General features: G+C 42.6%; 1 protein-coding gene across 1 annotated transcript in view; it reads right to left on the bottom strand.

Annotated features, from left to right (window-relative positions):
• tmem254 (transmembrane protein 254) overlaps positions 1–4,418 on the bottom strand; it is a 4,888-nt gene extending 470 nt beyond the window's left edge. The window contains exons 1-4 of the mRNA XM_083658427.1: positions 4,309–4,418; positions 3,246–3,349; positions 1,874–1,933; positions 1–1,021 (exon numbers count right to left, since the gene is read on the bottom strand). The exon at positions 1–1,021 is cut by the window's left edge and continues 470 nt beyond it. Of these exons, the coding sequence (XP_083514553.1) occupies positions 901–1,021; positions 1,874–1,933; positions 3,246–3,349; positions 4,309–4,395 (372 nt within the window). The 5' untranslated portion in view covers positions 4,396–4,418 and the 3' untranslated portion in view covers positions 1–900. The remainder of the gene's footprint in view (positions 1,022–1,873; positions 1,934–3,245; positions 3,350–4,308) is intronic.
• Positions 4,419–22,053: the final 17,635 nt, after the last annotated feature.

Raw genomic sequence — 22,053 nt, 5'->3', positions numbered from 1 at the left:
ATTATTATCAACATTATGTTTAAGGTGCTACTGTCATCTCTGAGCTTTGTGTATGAAATTGCATGGAATTAAATACAGTGGAATCCGCTTATAGTGATCGACCGCTTATATTGATCAAAAAGCTTGGTCCCGAATCATTCCTATACACATGCTGTTTAAATGATTCGCTTATAGTGATCAATACTCCGCTCACAGTGATCATTTTGGGCCTTGTCCCACCTGAGAACAATGGAAAAAATTGTACTACAGTAATTCATTAATTAATTACTACAGTAATTTGATTATTTTTTTAACTTACAAACTGCCAAAAATGAGCCAACGAGATACAGCAGCGATACTCGGTGCATGTCTGTCTGTATATGGGGAGATTGTGGCATCTCTGTCTACGCGAGACCGCTGTGGCAAACAGCTGGAGACCTAACTATCGATTTTTAAAGTCAATAATATTCCTTTACTCTATATTATGTAGTGTATTCATCCAATACATATACAAATGTCAATTAGATGGTAATCTGCATGAGAAATTAAAAAAAGACGAAAAAAATGGTTATAATGATCATCCGCTTATAGTGATCAATATGACCCGTGCCAAGGTGATCACTATAAGACGAGTGCAATGTAGTTACATTGGTCCAGCATTAAGATCATCACAGTATAGAGACTCAGTATAAACTGAGTGAGAAATCGTTTAGTAATGTCTATCTAACGTCAGCTTCCACGTTTGTGCTTTCATGTTATATGAAACTCTATATCCCCCCTCGCCTCCTCACTCAGCAGGACTTCATATCTAAAGGGAGGACAGTGCGATAGAATTAGTCAATTCAGCTGATGGGCGGGGCTCCGCGGGCTTCTCTCCCGGGCGATGGGCGGGTCTCCGCGCGGGCTTCTCTCCCGGGGGCGTCAGTGCTGCTTGGGCCGCTCGGGCTCGTACTTGACGAGCAGGCCGAGCGAGGCAAAGCCGAACAGCACGGTCTGGACGAACCACAGGTAGCGGGTCGCCTGGTTGTCGATGCCTTTCTGCCTGCAGGGGGCATACACAGAGGGAAAAACTAAGTTTGCTGTGGTCCAATTGCATCTGCCATCCAGCAGGACCGGTACCGGGCCGCAACGCATTTGGTACCGGGCCGCGTATGCGTTTTTTGTGTGTGTTTTTTTTACTTTTTTTTTTAACAAACTACAAACATAAATAAATGTCAACTTGAAACTATGTTTCAACTACCACACAGCCTATAATATTATAGCCTATGTTTATTATTATTATTATTATTATTATTATTATTATTATTTTATTATTAAAATTGACAACCGGTCCGCCGCACAAAAAAGGTTGGGAACCCATGCCTTAAACCGTAAGATACAGCAAACTGCCCCTGCATTTGCCCTCATTTGCCACCAAAAATTCACAAGATATTATTATGGACGTGATAAATCATGAGACATAGGTCAGTCACCAAGCTGTCGGTTTAGAGGGAACTTTGGTCCTGAATGCTTCCTGATCAGTTAAGATATGACTTCCAGATTTCCAGATTAGATTTATGGCAGGTTTTGTTTAATCTTTGCTCTCCATTATTATCAAGATTAACTTTGGCCTAACATGATATGGTGATCATGATCATTTGGACAAGTGCCACACCTTGCCATACCCAACTGACACCCATTCAGGCCAGTGTACTGATGAAGCACAGTAACACAGGCAGCTGTTAGAAGTTCCTGCATGCTGACATGTGCCCAAGATTAATTTTCATCCTTTTCAGGGATTAATTTTTTTTTTTTTTTTTACACACAATGCTCTCTCATTTTATAATGGGGGATGAAGGGGAGAAATGAGCTCACAGCACCACCTAGTGGAGACAAAGGGTCTTGTCATTCTCACCTGCACAGCTTCATTGCAATAAAGGCCTCCCAGACATGAACGGCCCACATTGCCCACCACCTGTAACAGAGAGAAGAGGGTTCAACTCCAAAACGTTTCAGCATCAGGAGCTCTTCGTCGAGAGTGTTTAAAGTTTCGACTCAGTGTGATTTCCCTCCATCCTTTATTGATCATTCACGCCTTTCTCCATAATCAGATGGTACCTTGGCCTGGTGAAACCTCCTTGGACATGCTTTGTTTGTCCTCATACAAACATGAACAAAAACTAGCTGCCACTATTTCGGTCTGTGAGTGCTGAATGAATGGGGGTCATACAGGCAACCATGAAAGATGTATCAGCCGGGAGAAAATAAACGATCCTTATTTAGAATTTAGCATAAAGCAGCTTGTTTCAAATGGCTTTTGATTTAGCAGTGGATTGATCAAAACCACCACAGATTGAACCATGCCTTCCAGTTTGACTTGAAGGATGCTAACAGCCGTCACCTGACTTCTCCTGTAATTGCTGTATTCATCCAAGGTGTCATAATGCTAATGCTACCGCAGCGGCAGCATTAGTGTCATGTGACAGCCGTTAGAGTACGTACCTGTCATGTGACAGCCGTTAGCATACGCAGTCATGTGACTGGGAGGCTGAATAGCACAAGTCCTCTACATGAGAATGTGGCGATAACGGTCTGGAAATGGTTACAATCGTTAACGGTGTCGTTGATTAAATAGTGTATTTCAGCCTTTTGATGGCCCTATTTCATTAGACAGGATTTCACTAAATTACAAATGTGACAACTGGTTTTCCTTTTTAGTGCAGCAGGCATGTCCACCCATGTGCTATCAGCTATGAAGTGAGAGAGAAAAATACAATAAATAAACTATAGTACTGTATAGCATAAACATTGATAAAGCAATCCAGCAATGATGCAAATACATTACAGAAGAAGAAAAAACACACACAACAGAAGCAAGTAACTACATGTATTTAAGTAGGTAAGTTGTAAATAAGTAAATAATAAAGAATACAACTAAACAACAATAGATAAGTAAATGTGTATCTCCAACAGATTACAAAGAATTACGAGAACTGACTCCATTTGTTCTTTCTCTCCTCTTCCCACTTAGTTTTAGCTTTTACTTCATATTTTTTAACAGGTGTTTTCGACCATTTATTCAAAGTAATTTATGCATTTTTGTATGTACTTTTTTTTGTTTGAATATCAGTTTTTGTATAGCTCCAAATATAGCCCCAAGCTTTAATATTATATATAAATATAGCCCCAAGTGTATCTCTAACCCAGATATTTGTGACTGTTTTAATCATCTTAAAGCTTTGGTAGCTAGTAATCACTCCATAGAGATGTGTCCACTGTGGCCTTACCCTTTGAACAAGAGGCCAGCATAATTATCCACAAGGTATCTGGACAAGGTGCCGAGCGGACCAAGGTTGTCGAATGGGATTTTCTCTGGCGCAAACACAGTGCACTGCAAAACACAGAGACAGTATTTCAACTGTTGGCACATAAATTATGTAGAAACTCACACAGACTAGTCAGTGCAATAAGACATTTGTATAACAACAATCACAATGAAGTCCAACTGACAAAGTCACACAATGCACTGTCCACCTCACCGTGTGGCATGTCCGGTGTGTGTGCCGTATGCATTATGTCTGTTGCATGGGCTACATAAAAGGCTATTATCCTACTCTGTTTAACGGGCCCCTCAAAAACTCATAGTTCAGCTGTTCACAGACAGGCCTAAAGCACACCTTTGTAAGAGGTTATAGTTACTAGCATAGACGGTATACTAGTTAGATATATATTTGTTTTTATCTGTACTGTGACACTGAGGGATAAACCTAATAGATAGTACCCCACCCGCAGACATGAACTTTACCCTGCTCGACTTGGCTCAATTGTTATGGAGACACTGTGCGCCAAACTCCATGCAAAAAGCTGGGGCTTCTTCAATGCTGCCCTGCCTATCCGCAAAAGCCACCCACGTCGGGAAAAACATGCTTAAAGACGGTAGCACTTTACATTAACATGGCAATAGGGGTGTAATAGTGTGATAATAAATAATTATGTAATAACATGTAATTAATTACCAAACTAATAACCAGGTCAAATCTTGGTATTATCTTGGTATGGATAATAATTACCGTAGCCAAATACGGCTACCACCACAAGGTATTGATTTATGATAACAGCAGCTCCCGATCGAAGATGCCCGATTGGTGGATGATAGCCTACAGATAGCGTTATAACGTTAAAACAAGTGACTTGGCATTGGCCTGATCATTTTGTTGACACGCTGGCAGTATATCGACCGCCCGCTGGTTTACCAGGCTAGCAGTAGCAGAGCAGAGAGTCAACGTAAAATAACGTTAACTAATTTTATTTCACTTTGATATCCCACCTATATCTGAATCCGTAACTTACAGTGAAATACCCCATCGAAAAGGTCACGGTGATGATCCAGAAGAGGTTAGTTCTTCTGAAGTAATCGCATCCATCACTTTTGGCCATGGCTGCTGTGTTGGTTGGTTGGTTCAACTATCAAATGTGACCGTGTAATGACAGCGGTGTACACCAGGGTTCCCATCCGTCTTCAACTCGAGTCAAAAGACTCCAACATTAATATAAACCGTTGCGTACTAAGATTTTCCTTTCTCAGAGTCAGGCACCCTCACCCGAAGAGATTTGATTGTTAATAATATATAATTATTATAATATAATTTAGTGCAACATTTATAGCCTACTGTTGGGAAAACTGTAAGAGCATAGTTGTTGTTCCCTGCACTGCTGCCCCCTTCAGTTTCTTTGTTGGATTTACCATGTAGGATAGGATTATTGATGTTTGATAGAGATATGGTAGAGCCAAGGGGAATAATAAGACAATTAGTAATATTGTGGTAGATTAGATTGGGTGAAACCTTCAGATCAGAATAGTCATTCTGCCTATTTTCTCTTGGGGGGGGGGGGGGGGGGGGTCTAGTCCTAACTGAAATAATCATAAATAGTCTAGGATGAATTAGGTTATTATTGATCATTTTAAATAACTAATTTCCCACATGGATGTGTAGGTTATGTAGGATACAGCATCCAAAATCATGCCAGCAGGAGGTCTTTTTGTATTCATTAAAAAAAGAAAACCTGTTATTACTTTATCTGAATTTTTCCTCTCATAATAGGCTACCCATCCCAATTAATAATTAATTGCTCACTAAATTACACACATTTCAGAGACAATTTTGTTACCCCATCATAATTCAAAATATATAGCATGAATCCTCAACTGTAGATGGACGGAGGTGATAGGGCTGTGCAATAAAATCGCTGTATCTATTTATTTATTTTGCACAGCCGTGTGTTGAGTGACACAATAAGAATACTTTTATTTTTTATTTTACTTATTTTTTTCAATGTGTTTAGTAACACAGTGTGCTGTGCAAATTTGCAAATAGTTTTGACTCAATTTGTCCACTGAGTTATCAATATCATGTGATTTTATTTGATTTTATTCGACAATAGAAAAAGCAAGAGTAATAAATACATCATAGCTTTAAAAACGGACAAGGATGACACAATAAAGTCACTGACTTATTTCCATTGTGGTCCTCGTGATGTACATGTTACACTATTTGGATGGTACATGGCAAGTTGTATTTTCAGCCCTATTTTAAAGTTTTCAGTAAAATACTGTATGTAGAGTATTGCAATATATCGCAATATGCATCGTATCGCAATGTATCGCGATACAACTGAATTGTGACCCATGTATCGTGATATATATATCGTATTGTGAGATCCTTCCCAATACCTAGCCCTAATTTATGAGGGGTTTTCTCTATGGCCGTAGCCACATCACTGTTTTCTTATTAGCTTTACGCATTATGTGAAAAAATAAGCTGGTCAGATGACATTTTATCTTTTCAAGTATGTAGATTTCTGTAGTGACAAGGCAATAATCAAACAAAGCTCTTTATAATGATTATGCATTAGTTGACTAGGCCATGGGTTGAACCAGCTTTTCGTTATCTTTAATCACTTTATCATTGTATGTAAACTTGCGCATAGTAGCCCATGTATTTAATCGGTTGAGATGGTTTGTTGAACGGGAAATGGTTTTTGCCTTTTAGACTATAATGAAAAATATTGTATGTTGCAAGCTTTATAATGTGGATATACATCATTTTGTGGAATAATTGAGTATGTGGAGACGATGCTTGTATTAGGGAGTTTGTGAGCTGCCAAAGGCCGGTGCATGCATAGTGATGATAGGATTTGGATAAAGCATAGAGAGAGTTGCCTGGCCTGGCTGGGACTTACAGGAGTCGTCTCAGAGCACAGAGACATTGATCCTGTTGGCCAGATAACGGATGAAAAGGAATGGTTTCTAGCGGAAAGGAAGATAACTCTGGTGAAGCTGCCTCCATGGCTCCCTATCTCACCTGCAACTAAACAGTTTTTACCTGTTGAAATATTTCATTCTTATTCAGTTAAAGGTTAACCTATACATTTACAATACACACAGTACATACAGCGCATGCGCGCGCACACACACACACACACACACACACACACACACACACACACACACACACACACACACACACGCTCACACACACAATTTTAAATGCCTTTTAAGGTGAAATATCTGTCCAATATCTGACTCAAAGCCTCGTTCACATTGAACATTCATATCTACAAACATTCATATCTGTATGACTCTTTGTTTTTACATGTGGCTTATTTATACATACACTGTACATACATTCCTTTCATATACACATATTTTAAATAGACACTTTTTCACACACTTATGATATAGTGGCTAATGTGAATGTTTAAATGCATCCCTGTCCTTTGTTTTAGCCTGTGCATTTTTTAAGTACATTGAGAGTCAAACCAGAGTCAAGTTCCTTGTATGTGCACATACTTGGCCTATGAAGTTGATTCTGATTCTGATTTTACATTCTAAAGCGGCCGACTTACATCCAGGGGCAGCTTAACTTGTAAATCACCAACATTAGTCCGGAGGTCAAAGGTCAAGATATGCCGGTGACTGTAGAATGAGCATGTGAGAGAGAGAGGCGCTTGGAAAATAAATAAAATTAACAGCGACAGGGGGAGTAGGTTTTTTCTAACAGAAACATATATCAAAGATTATGTTTTAGTAATTGCATTGACACTGCACTTTCCCCCGAATGCATGTGAGAAGAGAGCACGATGAATGAATGAATGAATGAATGAATGAATGAATGAATGAATGAATGCATTTATTTGATCAATCAAAAAAAAATACAGTACAAAATAATTCATAATAAAATAATCACAATAATTCTTATTTCCATTGTGGTCCCGACACAACAAACATCAGCAGGAGCATTTGTCCGCCTGGGTTAAGGGTCACAGTATATCTGCATAGAGCTTATGGTCAAGGCCTGGACATCTCAACCTATCTGTCATGCCCTCCACTCACATTGACCACACCATCCACTGTAATGAGCCTACTGTAGTAAATAAGGTGGTCCAATTAATCACATGATCAATTCTCCACCTTTGTTTTCCCTGCTGTGATAACACACATCTGCTCTGCATAATAATAAGAATACAGGAGCTGCTGATAGGCCTCGGCTCAGAATGGCCTTTTGCATTTCACTAAGATCTGCGAGTTAATGTGTCTTCAACTCTATTGTGTTGTTGATCAATGTTCAACAGTTGGTGGAGCCTCTGATGGTTGTACTTATCACTCATCAGTTGACTCTCAGTAGCCAAACCTGAGGTGAAGATACGATAAGATAGTCTTGAAATATTAAGCTAAGGCTGTTTATTTTTATTCATTTTATTTTTTTAACACTTTTTTTGTGGTTGGATATTGTATCATTTCACAATTGGGAACATCCACATATCTAAAACATGACAAATGTCTCATTATGGATTTGACATATGAAAAAAAACAACAGGACATCAAACTATATTTAAACAATGCCAATGCGCCAACCCCCCCCCCCCCCAACACACACACACACACACACACACACACACACACACACACAGACACACACACACACACACACACACACACACACACACACACACGCACACGCACACGCACACACCGACTTGATACACGCATTTTCATACATTTTAATTATATATTGATGTCAACATCAATACAGGAGCAAACAGATACATAAATCAACAATAAAGACTATCAATTAAGATGCAACCAGAATTTTACATTAAAGGGACACTCCGCCAATTTTCAATGCTGATTTATGTTGCACATAATCTCACACAAAATACGAAAACTGTAAACAGTTTTGCAGACATCCATTTAGTTTGACAGTTATTGAGAGTTGATTTGGGTTAAGTTGTGGACCAGTGATGTCATTTGTGCATGAATCTCACATCACTGGTCCACACCTTAACTCAAATCATCTCTCGATAACTGTCAAACTAAATGAATGTCTGCAAAACTGTTTACAGATTTCCTGTGTGTGTGAGATTATGTGCAACATAAATCAGCATTGTTTTTCAGTGGAGTGTCCCTTTAAGTATATGACATGTCACATATTCAGCAGAACTATAAACCATGCGCACACGCACACGCACACACGCACACGCACGCACACACACACACACACACACACACACACACACACACACACACACACACACACACTCACACACACTCACACACTCACTCACTGAACAAAGTAGCTAGTATCTACGAGGCAAACAATTTCACAACTAAGATGGTCTTTTCTCTGTCCCAACATCATTCTGCAGTGTGCTGTGTTTGTCAATGACCTTGCCTTCTCTTTGATAGGGGTCAGGTGATAACGGGGGGTGGAAGGGGGGACACTTGGGTCAGAGTACCGTTCCTTACTGACGACCCTCAAAGACAAAACGCACCCCACCCCACCCCGACACACACACACACACACTTCTGCACACTCAGCACCTTTTCTGGGGAGGGGTCTACCATGGCCTTCTGGGCTCTCAGATGATCAATATAAAAGTGACCCAGATCCAAACAGGACACAGAGGTTGAGAGAGTGTCAGTGGAGGAGCACACACACTGCCTTACTGAACTCTGCCTCTGTGGAAACTACATTGGAAATCCATTTGGGTACCTGCAACTCCAGTTTAGCGGCACTATGTGGAAGGACTCCAACAGTGGTAAGTACATGAATGCATGGCTTTATATCCAAATATAGAAGAACAAGGACTTTTACTTGATAAGATTATCTAGAGTTTTCTCCTTTTTTTGGGACTGCACCTTGGCTTTGTAAACTGTGTGTATGAACGAGGCTTGGGTCGAATAGTAGTTGCAAATATTTATATATATATATATAGAGTGTTTGTTGAACCTGCTTGGAGGACTACATGGTTGGCATTCAGAAGTTCACACAATAGCCTACCAAATTAAAATTAAAATTGGTTCCTGAGGCTGTTCGAACCTTTTGCACTGTCCTAAATGGCAAAAGTAACCCACCACTCTGGCACGTAAAATACGCAAACTGACAGAGAATTTGTGACCTCTCTATGCTCACGAGAACCCAAGCAGCATCCTGGTGCTTCTGCTTCTCATCTATACAGCTTCAGAGCAGAAAGAAAGAGACCTACCACTGCTCACTGCATCGCCACTGATAAATAATCAACTGATTTATATTAGAAAACAGACTGGCTGGACAGCACCTCCATCCTCCAGTGGTCTTGGTGGCAGCGAGATAGGTTGGACTGTGCATAGACATACTGGTGTAGATGGTAGCCTAGAGGAACAGAACCAGTCACAGGGCTTGGCAGTCCAAGGCAGGTGGACAGCAGCAGATTATTCTCTTGAGTTACTTCCGCTGTTTTTACTGGGGGATACGAGGCTTGCTCTCTTATGGGTTACGCCCACTGACGCCAAACTCAATGCAAAAACCTGTCTGTTTTTACTGTGGTCTTGCTTGTCACTTAAGTGCACCAGACTGCTGCTTTAACATGACTTTAGACCTGTTATGAATCAGTGAGGTCTTTTCTAATATTCGGGCTAAAAACCGAAGCTCAGACCACGTACGTGTCTTGTTTATTTACAAAATTCACACCTGCACTCATTGTTTTTGAATGGCGAGTTAGCCCCTCAGTGTCCCTACGTATTGGTCCAGGGTAGCAGGAGAAATGTACACTGAATAAAAGAATGATGAGTGTGACTGACGTGGCACCTGGTGGTCATCTTCTCCCCCCTCAGACGACGACGTCAAGCCGGTGGTGGGCTCCGGCGGGGCCTCGGGCCGCAGCGACCGCCGCAGGAAGAGGACCAGTTTCTCCAAGGAGCACGTGGAGCGGCTGCGCGCCACCTTCCTGACCGACCCCTACCCGGGCATCAGCCTGAGGGAGAGCCTGTCCCAGACCACCGGCCTGCCAGAGTCACGCATCCAGGTAGGCACAAGAAAGACACAGAACATCTCTGTATCTCAGGAAAAGTTGATGCAAACACCCTGCAATAAAAAAAAAAAAAAAAAAAAACAGACTGCGCTCAAGTCAATTCACCTATTTATTTCAGACTGGCGCTTTTCACATTCTCACACATTTTCACACAAACCGAGTTATTGAAGTGCCATTAAAACTAAAAGGACACTCCATCGAAAAACAATGCTGATTTATTTTGCACATAATCTCGCACATATCTGAAAAAACTGTAAACAGTTTTGCAGGCAATCATTAAGTGTTTGTATGGCTTTTTGCACGGTGTGGGCTGTTGTCATAAGAATGGCTCTGTTTTCAAATGTATCCTGCATAGAATTCTTGATACCGCTATCACTTTCTATGTCTTTATCTCAGATGACACAAGCTGTTTTTATCAAGCTCTTGTTTGAAGTGACAGATAGACTGTACGACTAGATAGGTCCCGCTGGCTGCTCTCCCTCTACTCCAATGGAGTCTCCCGAAAATGATTAACAGTCTTGCTTTGAAGCTAACCCACTTCTTCTTCTCTCTCTCTTTCCTGTCCAGGTGTGGTTTCAGAACAGAAGAGCTCGGACCCTGAAGTGTAAAGGAGCCAAGAAGGCACTGTGGCAGGAGGACAGCCCCTCCCGGGATGCCCTCCCTCCGTCCCACACCAGGGCGCCCCAGCCACCTCAGGGCCCCCCGCCGGCCTACCCCACCCAGGTGAAGGCGGAGATGGAGGATCACGGCTTCTACAGACAATGCCCTCCGGCCTACTCTGCCTACGCCGCGCACGGACACTACGCCCCCCCCGTGTACGGGCTCCAACCGCTGGGCAGCTCCAGCCCGCCGCCGCAGAGCGCCTGGCCGCTGCCGGGCCCCCAGACGCCCCCGGTCCCGTCGCTGTGGTGCCCCTCTACCCTGGAGGCGACGACGAACTACGGCTTGGGCTCCGGCTTCCTGTACCCAGGGCCAGCAGAACAGCAGCAACAACACTACGTGTCCTGCGGAGGCTCCACATCCCAGACCTCAACCCCGAACACCCCTGATTCCGGATACTGGGAGGGTGGCATGGAGAACAGTCCGACCCCGGAAGCTCAATACTCAAAGATGGAGGAATCCTGGAGAGGGGCTACTCCGGAGGGCTGCGAGGAGTCGGGACGTCCAGGGCTGGTCCAGCATGCCCCTCTGCCTGAGCTGTCGCTGTATGAAGTCCTGAGGGAGCTGAATGAGGAGTGGTGGGGAGGACTGGATGGATCTTGCTGAGGACAAAATGGGTTACTGCTGATGGCAGTGTACAATAGACAATTTTGTGTAAAAAAAAAAAAAAAAAAAAAAAAAAAAAAATCGTATTATTTAGATTTCTTATGCTGTTGAGAAGTGTAGTACATATAGGAATAGGAATCCCTATTTCATGTAAAAAAACAAACAAAAAAACATTCAAAATATAGTGCAATTTGTTTTCTTCAACCTATTTATTTGCTTAACTATTTATCATCTATATTTATGATTTTTCTGCCCTTTTATATAAATAAATGTGTAGTAACAAACCCTAAAGTAGTTTGCTTCTGTTTTTACATTTGGGGAATGGACTTTGGGTGAATCTACTGCTAATTTGATTTGAAGGGAATGGACTTGTCTGTTCTTATTTCAGAGTTCATCTCAACAAAGCCAAATACATCACATGAATTCCTGTTATCCAGATGTGACAGCTTTCCTATCATTCTCAGTGGAAAACTAGGTCATATCCCTCTACCACTAGATGGCGCGTGGGAGTTGGGATATTTAATATAACTCAATGGTTGGGATGAGCAAAAGAAGGCAACAGATTATTTCTGACCTAAACCCTCATTCTGTGCGGAATTACTACCAAAATGAAGATTTTCATTTTAAAATGAGTGTGAAACCTAAGCTGACAAAATGACTTCTGAGAGTGAACTGCACTATATAGAATAGTATTCAATGATGAACTAGCTTGGGCTCTTTCCTTACAAACAGCAACATTTCAAAGTTCAAAAATGACCATCAGGGTGCAGTCTTCCTCACAATGTACATGTAGTTACATTTACTTTTAAATGCAAAACCCCTTTTGACTCTTTGACAATGTCCTGCAGTGTTTTATTTCAAGATCATATTTATTTATTTATTTATTTATTGGGGGGGTATTGGTGGATGTATAAGAATCCTCCATAAATCTTAAAGATGTGTCATATACTAATTTAACTGCTGAACCACCTGCACTGATTCCAATCAAGAGAGAACCAATCACTAGTTAGAGCTGATCAGCAACAGCTGTGGCAGGTAGCAAGTGCTTTTATAAGCCTCTGCTGTGGCTGAGGTAGTTCAGTTGTCTTGTCGGAAACTTCATGGGCCTTGGTTCTCTGTCTGCTGAGTGTTTGGCTCGCTAAAGGTTTGTGTTTCTCTATAATACCGTTTAAATCAGTTTCTATGCAGTTGTAAATCAGTTTGATTAAGGTGAGAGTATAAGTACAATTTCACAATATTCACAATATTCTGGGCTCTATCAGTCTTGCAGCTTCAGGTTGTCCAATTGATGACAGTATAGTCTTTAAGGCCATGTTCAGACTAGGAGGCCAAATCTGATTTGTGAACTTTAATGACCTATTAATGATTCTATCCAGATTGGTTTTATGAGTCTGGATGCTCCAAGTCTGATTTGTGTCACTTGTCCCAAACCACATATGGATGTCTGGACACACAGATCCGACTTGAACACTTGCCCAAATCAGATTTGTGGCAGTGTGGACACACTCCCAAATCGGATTTGGGAAGCCAATCCAGATAATGATGATTAATGACTTTAGCAGCAAATCAGATTTGCCTGTAGTGTGAACATGGCCGTAGTTCTTTCAATTTCTAGATGAACATGAGGTCATGCATTGGCCAAGATAAATATTATTTGAGGCTAAATTGGACTGGCTTTGCCCTGTATTTTGTTACCAATAAAGGCAGTAACCTGTATTAACTGCAAGTGCTCCATCTACAGGATCTTGTTCACCAGTTGGTGGCCCAAGGGAGGATCGTTTGAACAGCCTGGGAGGTAAGCATACAAATGGCAGATTTTGGAGCTCATTTAAACTATATATATATATATATATATATATATATATGCGAGAGATAGGCCTGCCTTTTTAGCTTTTGATGTGGTAATCATGAGTGTTCTAATCATGTTGGTGTTTTCTTACTAAACAGTACAATTGGACGCTGCTGCAGTCACTTCCCCAGTGGATGACCATGCGGGCAACGATACTACCTCATCCCCTGCTGGTAACCCTACTACCTCATCGCACGGGCACAAATTACTGACTCAAGGAAGGAGGAGACTATGCTGCAGTCACTTCCCCACAGCGAAGAACGGTTTCTTTGCGCCGCTGGATTTTCTTCCGTCTTCATCATCGTCAGCCGTAACGTATTCCGGACTGGCATCTCCTGGCGCAGCATCGACGTTGGTCATTACCAACGACTCTTCCATCACCTCCTGAACAGAACAAACACCAGAGTCAAACTGGTGTTTGGGAGAATCCACGTTCAGCTCTGCAAGCGTATCTTGGCGAACTTCTGGAACAGGGTCTTTTGTCAGACTTTCACCTGTTCGATCGATCACCTGGTTATGTATATTTTGTCCGCCATCCTCCTCGCCAGAAGCAGATGGAGACTGGTCCATCTCCACCACAATAGACCCTTCTCACGGGGGCCATTTTGTGTCAAGAAGCCAGGGTAAACACAGGTGCAAGCAAAACACTAATGAGGGTTTCCAAATCCCAATCATGGAAGTTGGAAACCCTCATTAGTGTTTTGCTTGCACCTGTGTTTACCCTGGCTTCTCGACACAAAATGGCCCCCGTGAGAAGGGTCTATTGGAGACTGGTCCATCTCCACCACAATTGGAGACTGGTCCATCTCCACCACAATTGGTGAAATGTTGGAGCTGTCATGGGGTTCAGGGGAGGGGGGAGTGGGCCTTGGACTACGTTTTCTTCTCATTTGGCTTAGGGTCCTCTGGGGCCTCGTCAGGGTCGTTGAGGTCGAGAGAGAACATGAGGTCGTGATCAGAAATGCCAAACATCTCCATTTTATGTATTTGTCCAGCTCAGTATCTGTCTGCCGGTGGCTGGAGTACATGGATTGGAGTTGTATCTGCGTGGAAGAGATCCCTCAGCTCCTGCTTGTGAAAGTAGCGGAATGGATTCTTATCTCCGGTAGTCTGTGATGAGGGAATCTTTAAAAACCTGCCGTCTGTAGATCTTCTCCTCCACCGTTCCACAGGTGATCAGACTGTAGATGACCACGTTTGCAGTCTGGCCGATATGCGGTATGCTCTGTCAACAGCCTGAGCATCTGTGGCCGGGTTCCAGCTGGGGTCGTAGATCACAACTCGGTTTGCTGCCATCAAGGTGATTCCTACTCCGGCGATCAGGAGGAACGCGGAGTATCGCTTGTCTGTCTGGAAGAGCGAGATGCGTCTGTCTCTCTCAGCAAGCTTCTTTATCGTACTGTCCAGTCTCATAGTTTTGAAGCCTCTGTGACCCAGGATGCGCTCGATGATGTCAAGAACCTTCATGTATTGAGCAAAGATGAGGGTGCGCTTTCCTTCCTGGTTGAGCTTCTCGAGAAGCGCGATCAGAAACACGAGTTTTCCGGACTCCGATATTAATGTTTCATCGGAAACCTTCCAGACCGACCCCTACCCGGGCATCAGCCTGAGGGAGAGCCTGTCCCAGACCACCGGCCTGCCCGAGTCACGCATCCAGGTAGGCACAAGAAAGACACAGAACATCTCCATCTCAGGCAAAGTTGACGCAAACACCCTGCAATAAAACAAACAAAACAGACTGCGCTCAAGTCAATTCACCATTTATTTCAGACTGGCGCTTTTCACATCATATATGTTAAACAGAGTTATTGAAGTGCCATTAAAACTAAAAGGACACTCCATCGAAAAACAATGCTGATTTATTTTGCACATATCTGAAAACTAAACAGTTTTGCAGGCAATCATTAAGTGTTTGTATGGCTTTTTGCACGGTGTGGGTTGTTGTCATAAGAATGGCTCTGTTTTCAAATGTATCCTGCATAGAATTCTTGATACCGCTATCACTTTATGTCTTTATCTCAGATGACACAAGCTGTTTTTATCAAGCTCTTGTTTGAAGTGACAGATAGACTGTACGACTAGATAGGTCCCGCTGGCTGCTCTCCCTCTACTCCAATGGACTCTCCCGAAAATGATTAACAGTCTTGCTTTGAAGCTAACCCACTTCTTCTCTCTCTTCCTGTCCAGGTGTGGTTTCAGAACAGAAGAGCTCGGACCCTGAAGTGTAAAGGAGCCAAGAAGGCACTGTGGCAGGAGGACAGCCCCTCCCGGGATGCCCTCCCTCCGTCCCACACCAGGGCGCCCCAGCCACCTCAGGGCCCCCCGCCGGCCTACCCCACCCAGGTGAAGGCGGAGATGGAGGATCACGGCTTCTACAGACAATGCCCTCCGGCCTACGCAGCGCACGGACACTACGCCCCCGTGTACGGGCTCCAACCGCTGGGCAGCTCCAGCCCGCCGTCGCAGAGCGCCTGGCCGCTTTTATATAAATAAATGTGTAGTAACAAACCCTAAAGTAGTTTGCTTCTGTTTTTACATTTGGGGAATGGACTTTGGGTGAATCTACTGCTAATTTGATTTGAAGGGAATGGACTTGTCTGTTATTTCAGAGTTCATCTCAACAAAGCCAAATACATCACATGAATTCCTGTTATCCAGATGTGACAGCTTTGCTATCATGCTCAGTGGAAAAGTAGGTCATATCCCTCTACCACTAGATGGCAGTTGGGATTTGGGAGTGGGAGTTGGGATATTTAATATAACTCAATGTATGGTTGGTTATGAGCAAAAGAAGGCAACAGATTATTTCTGACCTAAACCCTCATTCTGTGGGGAATTACTACCAAAATGAAGATTTTCATTTTAAAATGAGTGTGAAACCTAAGCTGACAAAATGACTTCTGAGAGTGAACTGCACTATATAGAATAGTATTCAATGATGAACTAGCTTGGGCTCTTTCCTTGCAACATTTCAAAGTTCAAAAATGACCATTAGTCCATGGGCCAAGGCAAAAATCGGTACCACCTGAGGTGACCGCACGATTTTGTTATTTTTGTCTTCCTACATGTCTCTAGTTTATATTTTGGTATGATAACCCTGCCGATTTGGTAGCTTAAGGATAGTTATCACTCTGTAAACAAACCTACCCCCATATACATGACAAAACCCTGATTTCTGTGTATTAGTCCAGATGATGTGAAAATGATGTTCCCTTTTTCGTAAAAGCATGAAACTTGGTACGCTTATAGTTTGGGCCCCTGTACATTTTCAGAAATTGAGCCATCGCAAAAATGCCTTGTGGCGGCCATTTTAATTCTGCCATAAGCAAATTATGTAGTTTGCATCATATCTCCTGAACCACACATGCTAACACTGAAAAGGAGATGTCTATCCCAACGTTTTCATGGTCAAGGATTACAATGATACCATATAGAACATCATACACTGTTAAAGTGACTAATCAATGGTGAATTCGATGACGTGAGGAAATGACAGTATCTGATAACCGATGCTATAACTTCAAAGCCATGACCGTTCTCTGGCTAAGATGTTTTGATGAGTGATTTGACTTATATAGACCTTTTGTTAAAATAGCGCCCAGGTCCCTCCTAAAGATCCTGGGATTTTCTTTGCCAGATGGCCAAATCCAAGATGGCCACTGGCGCCATGTTGAAAAATTTAAGCACATAGAATAATGTATGAAGACACTTTTCGGTGTAAGTCAACCACGAGGAATCCGATTCTGACATCAGTTTGACATTATGGCATCATTTTGACCCAGAATTCCCAGATGGCTGCCATCTAGTATTGTGGAAATGTAACTTTTGAATGGGAAGGTATACTGTGCATTTGGGGTTTACCACAAGGAAGGAGATTAACAATGGTGGATGTTTTGGGAGTCATTTCAGAATTGTGTTAACTGAAAAGATGTTAATGTCAACACCCATTTTACCAACTACCCCCAGGATTTCTTGCAGTAAAAGATTTAATGAATGTATGACAATAACTAAAATAAGCTCTTTTTATTAGCTGTAACTTGAATAATTGAATAATGAAAACACTTAAAACATGGCATATGATCAGATTGAATTCTGCCTCGCTATAGATTCTGAATCATTAGATTCCGCTCATCATCTTTAGCCAAGTATGCTGTGTCATACCGGTCGATCACACAGATGTCAACATCACCATGGCGGGCAAGGATAATGGATGACACCTTGTGGACATAGTCCGACCACTTGTATGGGATGCCATCTTGTGTCTGCCGATCTCTTGCAGATGGAGTTGCCATCCTCTAGATCATGCCCATGTCAACGAGAGTGATGTAGGGTTCTTGCAGCCCTACAGATTGGAGATAGAGCTTCTAGATGAGCTTGCTCTTCTGCGTCTTCCTGTATGTGCTGTTGGAGTTGAATAAGGCCACATATTCATCAAAAACACAATGTTCCAGCAACTCGTGGAGGTTTACAAGTTGACCACAACCAGGTCAATCACTGCCTTGGAGCGCTCCACTCCATCTCAGCAGCTCCTACCTTGAGTTCCTCCCCATGTAGTCTTGCTTGCCAGACTCCCTCCCTACAACCGCAGAGTCTGGCTGCTAATACCTCCACCCTGGTATAGGGGAAAAAGGCTCTGTTTACCTTTACAACTATCCACGAAAAGTATCAAGCAGGCCTGCTTTATTGCACAATCCAGATCCAACCGTTTTCAGCATGTAGCAACGAGCTAGCATTGTTGATGTTGTTGTTTCACAGTGGCACAGGCATTTGAGATAGACAGATTTGACACGGAGGGAGTGAAAACGAAATCCATAAATGGTCGCCACCAGTCAGAGCGGGTTGGAGCATGCATGCAGGGAGGAGGGTGGAAGATGATTGTGATGCTGCAGACGCAAAGTGCCGCTGTGTGTAAATTCAGCTCGAGCAGGACCCTGGCCATTCACACCAGACGCACTGCTTTGCTCTGTGCCGGTGACAACTTGTACTGACTTCCTATCTGGCTTCACACAATCACTCGCGGGTCTCACACAAAAATAGATCAGACGCTGAAACAATCTCTGCATGGGGCGAGCCGGCCGTATCACGGCTGGTCTGACTGAATGGTCTAATGTGCTAACAAGTGCGCCAAAATGATACTGGCTGCGCTTCCAGATGCTTCGTCACTTCAGCGTCTGGTGTGTTTGCACCTTTTCGCATCCATTTTGAGCCATGCCTGCATGCATGAGTTCAACTCCTTCCCGTTTGACCTGGCCTCCCCAACCCTCCGCACCCTACAGTCTGCCTGCCTCTGATGAACTCATTGCAGACTTAAAATCAGCCCATGTTGCAGGAGAGGAGAAGTTGACGAGATTCTTGCAAGACCCGGCAGCCCTATCTTCGCAAAAGCGGTAATTTAGTGTTTGCGCTCTTTAACGCCGTGCGCAATGCAAATTGGGGGTGTGCACAAGCTGATGCCTGTCATAATTTTACTAGACATAGGCGTGTCACATGCCACACCAGGCGTTTCTGCGCAGAATACGGGGCAGCACCTCTTACGCGCTAAAAAAAGCACCTCTTAGGCGCTAAATACTCCACTGCGCTTGAGCGCACCATAATCTCTGTGCTGCGCAGCATAAGAGTAAAATTCATTTTGGATATTACACACGGACGTGCCACGCCAGGACATCAAATTCTGCTGCTAAAATTGGGTATTAGCAGATAATTCAGTGAGGCAATCAACTATAACTCACTGAGAAACTTTTATCACATCGCAAAGAGGGAAATTAATTGAGAAAACTGGTTGGACAATGGACATAGGCTATTCACCTTCACCTATCCCATAGTCTCGCTGGCCAGCCTCCCCTCCCTAGCGGGAGAGGAGTCTGGCGCCGCTTTCATAGTGGGACTGCGATGGGCGGCGCTTAGCGGCAGTGCCCTTGGAAAATAGTTTCCAACAATCCAACTTGCCCTTTTCAGCGTGTAGCAACGAGCTAGCGTGCTAGCTAGTTAGCGTTGTTGTTTTCACTGAGGCGGCAGGGCACAATTTACAGCGACACACAGGGAGGAGGGAGCGGAAGCCGCTCTGATTGACATGGTCGGAGCCAATGACAGAGTTTGTAATAAGGCGGGACCGGACATCCGGCAGCCACTGAAACAGTCGCTCCAATGGGGAGCAGCTGTAGAGCAGGGGAGGGCTTATCCCAGTTGCCTGTTTCCGTGGCCAGCGAGACTAACTAAATTATGAAATTACCCTCAAAACACAATAATTGTCATTACTAAACCATGTTTGGTAGGCATGGATTTGCAATTAAAATAGTTATAATTCACCATTGTTAATCTCCTTCCTTACTCTAAAAATGCACCAAACACCACATACGTATATGTTGCCATTCACAAGTTAAGTTTTCATGCTACTGGATGGCAGCCATCTTGGAATTCTGGGTCAAAATTATGTCAGAATGTTAAACCGGTGTCAGAATCAGATTCTTTGTGGTTGGCTTACACCAAAAAGTGTCTTCATACATTATTCTAGGTACTCTGGTTCAAAAGTAAATTTTTCAAGATTGCACCAGTGGCCATCTTGGATTTGGCCATCTGGCAGAAAGTCCCAGGATGTTTGGGAGGGGCCTGGGGGCTATTTTAACAAAAGGCCCATAGAAGTCAAATTACTCATCAAAAAATCTTAGCCAGAGAGTGGTCATGGAATTGAGGTTATAGCATCAGTTATCAGAAACTATGATTTCCTTATCACGTCATTAAATTCACCATTGATTAGTTACTTTAACAGTTTATGATGTTCTATATGGTATCATTGTAATCATTGACCATGAAAACATAGGGATAGACATCACCTTTTCTGTGTTATCATGTGTGGTTCAGGAGATATGATGCAAACTACATAATTCGCTTATGGCAGAATTAAAATGGCCACCACGAGGCATTTTTGTGATGGCTTAATTTCTGAAGATTTACGGGGCCCCAAACTATATGCGTACCAAGTTTCATTCTTTTATGAAAAAGTTAACATGATTTTCACATATCATCTGGACTAATACACAGAAATCAGGGTTTTGTCATTTATATGGGAGCAGTTTTTACAGAGTGATAATTATCAATAAGCTACCAGATTGGCAGGGTTATCATACCAAAATATAAACTAGAGACATGTAGGAAGACAAAAATAAAAAAATTGCGCAGTCCCCTTAGGTGGTACCGATTTCACCATTGGCCCATGGACTAATTGCATTGTATCCTTCTCAAAACACCACTGAATTCACCAAAACACCACTGAATTCACCATTAACTATTCATGTGAACAGTTTATGATGTTGTATATGGCGTCATTGTAATCCTTGCCCATGAAAACATAGGGGTAGACATCACATTTTCTGTGTTCTCATGTGTGGTTCAGGAGATATGATGAAATCAGGGTTTTGTCATTTATATGGGGGTAGGTTTGTTTACAGAGTGATAACTATCCTTAAGCTACCAAATCGGAAGGGTTATCATACCAAAATATAAACTAGAGACATGTAGGAAGACAAAAATAACAAAATCGTGCGGTCACCTCAGGTGGTACCGATATGTCAAAATTTCAGCCTTGGCCCATGGACTACATCAGGGTGCAGTCTTCCTCACAATGTACATGTAGTTACATTTACTTTTAAATGCAAAACCCCTTTTGACTCTTTGACAATGTCATGCAGTGTTTTATTTCAAGATCATATTTATTTATTCATTTATTTATTGGGGGGGTATTGGTGGATGTATAAGAATCCTCCATAAATCTTCAAGATGTGTCATATACTAATTTAACTGCTGAACCACCTGCACTGATTCCAATCAAGAGATAACCAATCACTAGTTAGAGCTGATCAGCAACAGCTGTGGCAGGTAGCAAGTGCTTTTATAAGCCTCTGCTGTGGCTGAGGTAGTTCAGTTGTCTTGTCTTGTGCAATGGAAACTTCATGGGCCTCGGTTCTCTGTCTGCTGAGTGTTTGGCTCGCTAAAGGTTTGTGTTTCTCTATAATACCGTTTAAATCAGTTTCTATGCAGTTGTAAGTCAGTTTGATTAAGGTGAGAGTATAAGATAAGTACAATTTCACAATATTCACAATATTCTGGGCTCTATCAGTCTTGCAGCTTCAGGTTGTCCAATTGATGATGGTATAGTCTTTAAGGCCATGTTCAGACTAGGAGGCCAAATGTGATTTGTGAACTTTAATGACCTATTAATGATTCTATCCAGATTGGTTTTATGAGTCTGGATGCTCCAAGTCTGATTTGTGTCACTTGTCCCAAACCACATATGGAGGTCTGGACACACAGATCCGACTTGAACACTTGCCCAAATCAGATTTGTGGCAGTGTGGACACACTCCCAAATTGGATTTGGGAAGCCAATCCAGATAATGATGATTAATGACTTTAGCAGCAAATCAGATTTGCTTGTAGTGTGAACATGGCCGTAGTTCTTTCAATTTCTAGATGAACATGAGGTCATGCATTGGGCAAGATAAATATTATTTGAGGCTAAATTGGACTGGCTTTGCCCTGTATTTTGTTACCAATAAAGGCAGTAACCTGTATTAACTGCAAGTGCTCCATCTACAGGATCTTGTTCACCAGTTGGTGGCCCAAGGGAGGATCGT

The sequence above is a fragment of the Poromitra crassiceps genome, assembly GCF_964638095.1.
Source record: "Poromitra crassiceps genome assembly, chromosome: 22".
Lineage (NCBI taxonomy): Eukaryota > Metazoa > Chordata > Actinopteri > Beryciformes > Melamphaidae > Poromitra > Poromitra crassiceps.
The sequence above is the reverse complement of the archived record's forward strand: the minus strand, read 5'-3'. Positions and strand labels throughout refer to the sequence as shown.